We start from the raw sequence: 10,504 nt of genomic DNA, 5'->3' as shown, positions 1-10,504 counted from the left end.
TAGGGTTTGAACTTGGGACCTTAGGATTATAAAGCGGTCACTCTAGCACTGAGCCATGCCCCAAGACCACACTTCCCTTTTCATCTTCTCAAAAACCAAATGATGGCTGGGCATGAGAGGTTCATGCCTGTGAGATCAGCTGTGTGGAAGGCTGGGATCTGGAGGCTCTCATAGTTATTTGTTGGGTTTTGGTTGTTTTGTTGTAGTCATTCTGACTAGGATGAGATGCAACTTTAGTGTAGTCTTGTTTACCATTTCCCTGATAGCTAAAGACCTTGACTATTTTTTCATATATTTATTGGCAATTTCTACTTGTGCATTTGAAAATGTGTCTTCTGTTCATTATTTCCATTTATTGATTAGATGATTTGCTCTCTAGTGTTTAAATTTTGAGCTCTACCTAACCCACATCAGATGAATAGCTGGCAAAGATGTTCTCACATTCTTAGGCCATCTCTTCACTCTGTTAGGTGTTTGTAGGGCAGAAGCCTTTGAATTTGAGGTAATTCCACTTGTCAATTCTTGCTATTGCTTCCTGAGATACTGAAGTACTTTTCAGAAAGTCATTGCCTATGTCTACACCTTGATGCCCCTACCTTTTTGTAATAGTTTCCTAGTTTCAGGTCCTTTAAGAGGGTCTTGGGTCCATTTTGAGTTGAGTTTTACACAAGATGATAGACAGGAATATAATTTTAATCTATTTATATGGGAATATTTCTGAATACCACTTACTAAAGATGCTACAATTTTTCCAGAGAAAGTTTTTGCAACTTTGTCAATAACCGGATGGTAGTAATTATGTGGATCTATTTCTGGATCTTCTACTCACATGGCCTATGCTTCTGTATTTGCATCTGTATGAGTACCATATTGATTTTGTTATTATGTCTCTATAGTACAGTTAGAACCCACATATTATGATACTGTGATGCATCCAATTTTGCTCAGCATTGCTTTGGCTACCTAGGGTCTTCTGTCTTTTAATATGTATTTTGATATGTTTTTCTAGTTCCCTAATGTCATTGGAATTTTGATGGGGATCACATTGAATCTATCGATTACTAGGGACACTGTGCTAGGAATATTGGCAGATACAGATTTTTTGGACTGATAATAAAAAAAATTAAAAAGCCATGAGAGAGAAAGATAGTGATGTCAGTAAGAAGGCAAACTAGGGAACTCAAACTTCCTTTTGCCATATAGATGCTATTTAACTCAATACACAGGGGTAAACTTCTCTAAGAGACCTCTAGAGGCCAGCTGAGAAGCTGCATAACCCACGCCATTGTAAACCATAAAGGCATTCTAACAAGAAAATAAAAAAATACATTATAGCATTGTGCCCTCTGTGATCATTCCCCACCCAGGACCCAAGATAGTACATAAAAAATAAGAGGAAATCTCCCACTACTGGGCTCCTCCTTCGTGATAGAATTGAGAGTGGGACACTATTAAACTTTTCTAGCAGCTGCTCAAGGAACAGGTTTCTACCCTACCTGACTTGGTACATAGACGGACCTACATCAGCACATGAAGGAGGTAAACACTGCACATAGCACATTACAGCTGCTGTTCTATAGCTAGACACCAGGGGGACCAAGAGATCAGAAAAGATTTGAGAAATAGAATCCTCTGATTGGTAAAGGTCTTGTCTTATGGGGAGCTAGATAGAAGCTATTTAAACACACACACACACACACACACACACCAGAAGAGGTTGATTTTGCAAATGCTTACATCCTAGCAAAAAGATTGCAAGGCATTCAAAAACAGAAACATGTCAATGACAAGACAGCAACAACAGAAGCCCCATGAACCAAGAATAACACATCCAGTAGATCTGTCCTCTGGAAATAGTAAGACTTTTAAGAAACTTAAGATAATCCAGGCTCCAGTGACTCATGCCTGTAATTCTAAGCTGAGATCTGAAAACTGTAGTTTGAAGCCAGCCCAGGCAGGAAAATCCATGAGACTCTTATCTCCAATTAACCACTAAAAAAGCCAAAAGTATAGCCATGGCTCAAGTGATTGAGTGCTATCTGTCCGAAAAAAAAAAGCTCAGGGACAGCACCAAGTTTAAGCCTCAGGATTTTTTAAAAGTTACACATGATATGAATTTGTGGTTTTAGTCATACACACTGAGGAGAGGAATAGAGCTGTTTGTACATCGCTATCAATTTAAAACAAAAAATGCTATAGCTTTAATGTAATATAAATTACTGCAAGAGCTAGGTTTAAAATATAAAATTCTGTAACTTTAATATATTTTTATGCCATAGTATCTACATTGAAAATACTTAAGAATACACAAGAAAGTGAGAACAAAATTTTGTCACAGCAACCAAAAATATCAATGAAAATGAAAAGGAATGCTAAAAGATGTAAAAGGGTGGCAAAAAACAGTAAGTAATTAAGTCCTTCTTATATTACACTTCTCAATCCAAAGGCAAACAATGACTAAATGGATCAAAAGTAGGATTTGATGTAGATGCTGTATACAAGAAACACACCTTGGAACTAAGGACATACATAAGCTGATAGAGAAAAGTCAGAAAACAGTTATCTATTCAAGCAATAACTGAAAACTCATGAGTGGATATACTATAGTAGACAAGTGCAAATAGACTTTCACTTAAAATTGAAAAATAGATTTAAGTGCAAACTAGCATAAGAGAAAAAGAAAGGTATTGTATACAGGTGGAAGTGTTAGCTTACTAAGATCACAGAACAACTAAAAACATGCGTGTACCAAACCTTAAAAGTCCTGTATTGATGAAGCAAACATTACCAGAAATGAAGAAATAGTCACACAGTAACAGCAAGCGTCTTCACTTTCAATGACAAACAAACAAGATAAACAAGAAAACAATAAACTGAATCTCTCCAGCAAGCACACAAAGTCATCTCACACCACAATAATTTCATGTACATTAGTCACAGTACACATAAAACATTCTCTAAGATGGACCATGTATTAGATCACAAAACCAATCTTAGAAAGACTGAGATCCTACTGAATATCTTTCCCATCTGTAGCAAAATGAGGCTAGGAGAAAGAAAACTGGAAAACCCACAAAGATTGAGAGATCATTCTATAAACACATGTTGATTTGGGTGTTTGGGGGGTGTTTTTGCTGTTCCTGTTTTTTTGTTTGCTAAAGTTACTTAGGTCTCAGTTTATCACCATGTCAGAAATATTACATGTTTGGCCATTCATTTATCTCAGAATCTTTTTCTGAATGTTTCATGTGCCTTTTATGTTGAGTCATCTGGAATTGTCTTAATTGCTTCCTCATTTCCTATCACTCATTTCTGGAATGTATGATCAATGCTAAAGAGGAGTCTCATCTCTTGCACTTTCTACTGTGCCCTAGAACTCTACCTGGCATTTATTAGTGCACAAAAATGACCTGTCCAGTAATAACCATTTTCAAACAGCAAAGGGGATTGTATTGAGGACCTGAGGTTGATATCCAAATACTATAAAAATGAGAACACTTCAATAACTTTGTATGAGCTGCTTAGAAACTGATGCTTGAGCCGGGTATGGTAGCATATGTCTGTAAACCCAGCACTCAAGAGGCTGAGGCAGGAGGAGAATTCAAACCCAGCCTAGGCTAGTGAAACAATAGAAAAGGATGAACATGCCAATATGAGAAAAGAGGATGATATTGGAGGATTATTTATTGTGGACCCTTCCTCTACCCACACAGTTTCACTTGCTACATTATTAAGTTGCTACTTTCTATGTCAAGGACACCAGATTAAAAATTGATATGTGGTGCTTCCTCCAGATCATACACTAGAAGAAGACAGTGATGGAGGAGCAGAGAAAGGTCACTTAAACTGAGGCAGGAAGCCTGAGACAGGTCTCAGTTCTGGGTCTCGAGTTCTGAAGAGCTAGGAGCAAGTTAATCGTCTCTCCTACCACAATTCACTGGAGTTAAACCACACTGGGTAAGTTTAAAGGCAGCTTCTATCTCCAACAGATCATACAGATGGAAGGATATGGAAGAAAATAGGTTGAAGGACACAATAACCTGAGTGTAGGAGATGTTTGTCTATACTCTGATGATAGGATAATTGGTGCACCATCTCCTGAATGGCAGGATAGGAGTAACAGGGACAAGGCAGGATATGTTGGAAATGGAAATACAGGATATGGTTACTCAGGTGTATTGAAGAGATGACAGGAACAAAAGCACCCCGGAGAGGTTAGAGGGACAGGAGGAGCAGATGACGGTGTACCACAATGAGTAGAGGAGCTATTGACAGGGATTCTGGCTGATGATACATCCTGAAAGGGGCTTAGGAGGCACTTGGTATTACATAATATATCAGAAAACAACACATCCATGAAAGACATAACAGGAGCAATTAGAAAATACAGAGGGGTTTTCAAAAGGAAGTCAAGGCTCAGGGGCAAAGGACTGAGAAGGTTCAGTACACTTTGCTGATTTCTTTCAGAGGGACCTGACTTTGCAAATGTGTGTGGCCCAAGATGGAAGTGGAATCATGACAAAGATCAGGAGATCATCAGATGATCCTCAAGGTGGTTTGGGGAGCTATGGTTAAGAGAAAACTATCACGAGGGCTGGGAAGGTGGCTCAGTGGTAGAGTGCTTGCCTTGCATGCATGAGGCCCTGGGTTCGATTCCTCAGCACCACATAAGCAGAAAAAGCCAGAGTGGTGCTGTGGCTCAAGTGGTAGAGTGCTAGCCTTGAACTGAAGAGGTGAGGGACAGCGCCCAGACCCAGAGTTCAAGCCCCATGACTGACAAAAAAAAAAGAGAGAGAAAACTGTCATGATTTCAGACAAGCCACTAGAACACAGATTTCTCCACTCCTACACTAAAATTTCCCTTTGTGCTTCATATTACTCAGAAATAAGTAGTATTTCTGTTAATGCACAAACAAGAAGAGGTTCTACAGCACAGGTTCTGATTTATTTGATTCTGGCCTCAACTTGATGATACAAAGCCAAGTGAATAAGTGATCCCTATAGAGCAGAAACCCCATGACCTCAGTGCTCTCAGCACCATGTGCTACGCTACGACACTGAGCTAATGGTTAATTAAAACAAGAAACAACAAAACAAGAAGGTGTCTCTGAGGACTCAGCCCAGGGTATTCTCAGGCTGATTATCGACAGCCTTGGGGGGGACGGGGGAGGAAGACTGGGGAGGATGATAATGGACAAAGGGCAGACAGGTCAGAGGAAAACAGCATCAGGACTCAGTGCTTCTGTGAGAACCAGCCTAATCTGGAGTGAAGAGGACTTGTTTCAGGGGTTTAGAGAGCCACACTGGATGCTAGGGATGGAGGCATTCATCCACTGTTGCTGCAGATCCAAAGTCATCCTGGGAAGAACAGGCTCCTAACTGACCACAGTCTTGCCACAGAGGTCTCCCTATGGGTCTCTGGCTAAGAGAGACTGGACATTTATGCTCATTTGTCCTTTACCCCGTATCCCACCCATTCCCCCAGACTTGTTACAGCCCGAGTAGCAAAAAGGATGCAACTGAGGCAGCCCACCCTGACACCAAAGTATGCATGAGGGTTGCTGGGAGTGAACTGCCAGGTATGGTGAGTGAACTTCCAAAGGAAGACACAGATGTGGGAAGAACAGCTGTGCCCCCGGGGGGGGGGGGGGCAGGGGATGGATGAACATGCCTAAGAAATGGGGAGAGGGGAGGAAGTGGGGAGAGGAAGTGAGGGAGGAAGGTGATGGAAGAGATAAGGCAGAATAGATGAGGGGAAATAGTCTTTCTTGGAAATTCCTTTTATGTTTGGAGATTAAATGGCAGACTGGGGCTGAACAGGGAAGGTGGAGCAGGTGGAGCGATAAGAAAAGTGAAGTTCACAGAGATGCCAGGCCCAGGAATGTTCATAAAGGCAGATCATTCCAAATGACTTGTGGAATTCAGCAGACTCACATCACCTCAGGCCAATGGAGAGATGTTGCTATTAACAAAGTGAAAAGAGTAAAAGATAGGCTTTGCGTTGGAATAGCTGACAGCACAACAGGAATACATAGAAAGGGTCTTAAATGAATGTTGATTTCTAATGTGGGGTGTGTTGAGATCATCCATAGGAATGGTAGGATAGAGATGATGATTCCTTTGAAGGCTAGCAGTGTATCACAGGGTCTAATGAAGGCTAGCAGTATATCACAGGGTCTAATGAAGCTGGTAACTGACACATTCTAGCAAAGTTAAACTGCTTCCTGAAAGTGGGAAATGGGCAGGAAAGAGATACCACCACAGGTGCAAAGGCAAAGGGCTATGAAGAACCAGACTGATTTTGGAATTGGATTTGAAAAAGTCTTAGATGGGCTTGGAAGGTGGCTCAGTGGTAGAGCACTTGCCTTGCATGCATGAGGCCCTGGGTCAATTCCTCAGCACCACATAAGCAGAAAAAGCCAGAAGTGGCGCTGTGGCTCAAGTGATAGAGCGCTAGCCTTGAGCTGAAGAGCCCAGGGACCACACCCAGGCCTAGAGTTCAGGCCCCATGACTGACAAAAAAAGTCTTAGAATTCTAGAGATAAGTGATGCTACAACTGAATTTCATACTTTAGAAATAAATGACCATGTAGAGAGGTTTGCCAACCAAGCTTATGGCTAAGGGAAGATTCAAAATTATATGATATCTCTATAAATTTAACCCATGGCCAAAGGTCCTGGATGGTGGAATTTGGAGAACCTTCAACATTCAATGGTGACATTGTTTATCCCTAAATCTAAACTGCTTTTCTGGTTGATGGTTGGCTAGGACCTTCCTTCCCACATCCTTTAGAGCAGATGTGAATTCCATGAGCATCCTGGGTGAAGACAGGATGAAAACTGGGTGAAAACTTAGAAAAGAAAAACCCAGTGAAATGTCTTCCTTTTTTAAAACCATTGTAATTGCTATGGGCCATGGCTATTATTTTATTTATTTTAATTTTTTTTATTGTAAAAATACTTTACAGAGGGGTTACAGTTACATGAGTAAGGCAATGAGTACATTTCCTATCAAGCATTGTTACCTCCTCCTTTGTTTTTCCCCTACCATCCCCTCCTTCCCCACCTCCCCAACTACACTCCCTCCTCACCCCTCCACCCTCCCTCCACCTAAATTGTAAAGTTTGTTTTTCAACATAGTGTCTCATACATCTCATTGTTACAATGGGTCAACCTGTATCCCTATTTAAGCATTTTGTTTTTTTCCCTTCCCCTCCCCAAATTAGAGAAGTGTATACACAAGATGCAGGGCACTGTCATCAAATACAGTGAAAACAGGGGTTATACCATGGGGCGGGAACATACAAAGAAACAAAAAATCACAGGGTACATAATTGTCCCCCTACACAGAACACTGCAGTGTTTTTCTTTGCCTCTTTATGCATGTGAGAGACTGTCTAATAGATGATTCAGGAACTAGAATTGCCAAAACAAATCAATTTACTTCATTAGATTCCACCAAATTGCTCCTGAGGGACTACACAATTTCATAATCTTGACAGCTTGGATTCAAGGTAGTCAGTTAATATCTGTTCCAGCAGATAGTTTTATCAAAGTTTTCATTTAATGCCACTTTGAATTACAAAGTCTGTTTGATATTTGAAAACACATATTCTGCTTGTAACCACTGAAACTAATTTTATTATCCAGTTGTTACTGTTTGTATTTGTTTTATATGCATCATTGTTCACATAGGGGAAGATTGTATTTTAAATTTCTTCTAATTAATTGTAGCTCTCTAAATGTTCCAAATTCTACACTTTTTGTCAGTAACCTGAGCTTCAAATATTTTCCTATTATGGAGATTTCTATCCTATCATCTCCTTTATTGTTAATATATTTTATTACCTTTAAGTGGTTGTACAAAGGAGTTGTGGTCAACAAAGCAGTTTATGAATACATCTTAAATGATGTTACTCCTCTCATCATTCTTCACCATCTCCCCCAGCCCCTCTGCTCCCTTCATTTTTTAAATTCTGTAAGATATGCATTGAACTTTATGACTGAATTCTCCCCTGTTTCCCTTCATGCATCTATCCTATCTTCTTTATTTTAACTGTACTTAAGCTAGCCATATTCCATAGTTTTAACTTAGCATTGTCACATTAATTGATATTTTTAACTTATGGCTTCGTTTCAAGCAGCCTGTTTTTGGCCTGTTATTATGAAGTTTCTTGATTTTTTTTTTTTTAAACCAGGGCTGAGAACCAAACCCACGGCCTTGCGTGCGCCAGGCGGGCGCCCTTCCGCTGGGCTAAACCCCCAGCCCCTCTTGATTTTTTTTAATCAAAATTTTAGGTTAAGCTTCTGGATTCCAATGAAATGACATGCTGACCTTTTGTTATGGACCTTTTGAACATGGAAGATTCATTTGGGTATACTTTATACCTTATCTGTATCAAAATCTTCCGATCTATAAGTGAAGAATATCTACACTTTTTCTAAGTCCTTGACATTGTTTTATAATTTTTAGGATATGATTTGTGCACTATCTGTATACATTCTCTTGTTCTTTTTATTTTTTTTATTGTGAAAATACTGTACAGAAGGGTTACAATTACATGGGCAAGGTAATGAGTGCATTTCTTATCAAGCATTGTTGCCTCCTCCTTTGTTTCCCCTTCCCAGCCCTTCTCAATTCCTGCCCCTCCTCCCCCGCCAACGTTGTAAAGTTCATTTCTGGACATAACATCTTGTACATCTCATTGTTGCAATGGGTCCACCTGTATCCCTATTTAAACTATTTGTTTTTCCCTTCCCCTCCACAAATTATACCAACATCAAATAATTTTTTTTCTTTCTTGCTATTGTTCTTTTTATTTATAATGGTATCATGAATACGTTATTTTCTCAATTTTCTTTTCTCATTTCATATTCCTATTGTATTATGGATATCCAATTTATGTTTATAGGTAGGATTATTTTATCCTATGGCCTTACTAATGCCTTGATTAGTTTTATCAGGTTTTTAAACAGGATTTTCTACATAAAGTTTTATGTCCTATATTCATAGAGATTATTTCTCCTTCCCAGAGTAGAAGCTTACATTTCTTTCTTTAAAGCATTACCTAGAGCCTTTAGTATGATTCAGAATAAAAAAAATAGGAAGAGTTGTACCTTTTCTTAAATTTCAAGCCCTAGAGAGGAACCAGATTTTTATAGATAAGCATCCCTGATTCACTGTAGCTTTCTCTCTTTGTCACACTGAGAAAATTCCTCTCTAGTCTGGAAATAGATACTAGGCATACATTGTTTAGTTGGGATGGGTGGTTTATTTGCTTGCCTAGTTATTTTGAGAGAGTCTCCCATGTAGCCAAGGCTGCCCTTAGACTCCCAATCCTCCTGCCTCCACATCCCAATTACTGAGAGTCCATAGTATAGCCTGTGCTACCACGCTTGGCTTGGGTATCTGTTTGTGTAGGACAGGAAAGTGGAGATGCAGCCTACTGTGGAAAGCATTATACCAATGTGTTATGAAATTAAGTAAATCTTGGCAATTCACTTTTTAGTTTTCAAAGTGTGACCCTGAACGATGTCAACACTCTCCACCCAGACAGCCTCCAACATCAGCACTCCAATGGCTCCTACCTTCCTGCTGGTGGGCTTGCCTGGCTTGTCGGCTGCACCATCCTGGTGGACAATACCTCTCATCACTGTCTACCTTATCTCTGCGGTGGGCAATGGTACTGTCCTCTGGATCATTGTCCTGGAGCCCACGCTGCACCGTCCAATGTACTTCTTCCTCTTCCTGCTTAGCCTGTCTGATGTTGGCTTGGCCTCAGTCCTGATGCCCACCTTGCTGGGCTTGGCTTTTGCTGATGCTCGTGCTATCCCTGCCTCCACCTGCCTCTTGCAGATGTTCTTTGTCCATGTCTTTTCTGTCATGGAATCCTCAGTCTTGCTTGCCATGGCCTTTGATAGGGCACTGGCTATCTGCCGCCCTCTCCAATACCCGTCACTCCTCACCAACGGGGTCACTAGCAAGATCGGCCTAGCCATTCTTTTTCGATGCCTGGGTCTCCATCTGCCCCTGCCATTCCTCCTGGCCCACATGCCCTACTGCCACTCACAGGTCCTGACCCATTCTTACTGCCTACACCCAGATATAGCCCGCCTAGCCTGCCCAGGAGCTTGGGGTACAGTTTACAGCTTAGTTGTAGTCCTGTCGGCCATGGCATTAGACCCACTGCTTATTTTCTTCTCCTATGGCCTGATTGTCAGAGTGCTGCAAGGTGTGGGGTCCAGGGAGGATCGCTGGAAGGCTGGTCAAACTTGTGCTGCCCACCTGTCTGCTGTGCTTCTCTTCTATGTGCCTATGGTTCTCTTGGCACTCATTAACCGGCTCAAATTGCCCCTCCCTCAGCCTGCCCATACGCTTCTCTCTTATATTCACTTCCTGCTTCCTCCACTGTTAAATCCTATTCTATACAGTGTCAAGATGAAGGAGATTAGAGAGAGGATACTCAAGAGGATGCAGCCCGGGAAGGTTGGCTGTGCTCCGTGA

General features: G+C 40.9%; 1 protein-coding gene across 1 annotated transcript; it reads left to right on the top strand.

The window, feature by feature from the left end:
- The first annotated feature begins 9,532 nt into the window (after positions 1-9,532).
- LOC122113825 (olfactory receptor 51S1) lies at positions 9,533-10,504 on the top strand. Its single transcript, XM_042686946.1, has one exon. It carries the CDS (start codon positions 9,533-9,535, stop codon positions 10,502-10,504), a length of 972 nt encoding a protein of 323 aa, XP_042542880.1.

Source organism: Dipodomys spectabilis, unplaced genomic scaffold (genome assembly GCF_019054845.1).
Source record: "Dipodomys spectabilis isolate Male_0828 unplaced genomic scaffold, ASM1905484v1 ptg000003l, whole genome shotgun sequence".
NCBI classification, from domain to species: Eukaryota; Metazoa; Chordata; class Mammalia; order Rodentia; family Heteromyidae; genus Dipodomys; species Dipodomys spectabilis.
This window is presented reverse-complemented; position numbering and strand designations above follow the sequence as displayed.

Bases quoted from the DNA above. Each gene is read 5' to 3' on its own strand.
- LOC122113825 (XM_042686946.1), top strand. From the start codon at position 9,533: ATGTCAACACTCTCCACCCAGACAGCCTCCAACATCAGCACTCCAATG.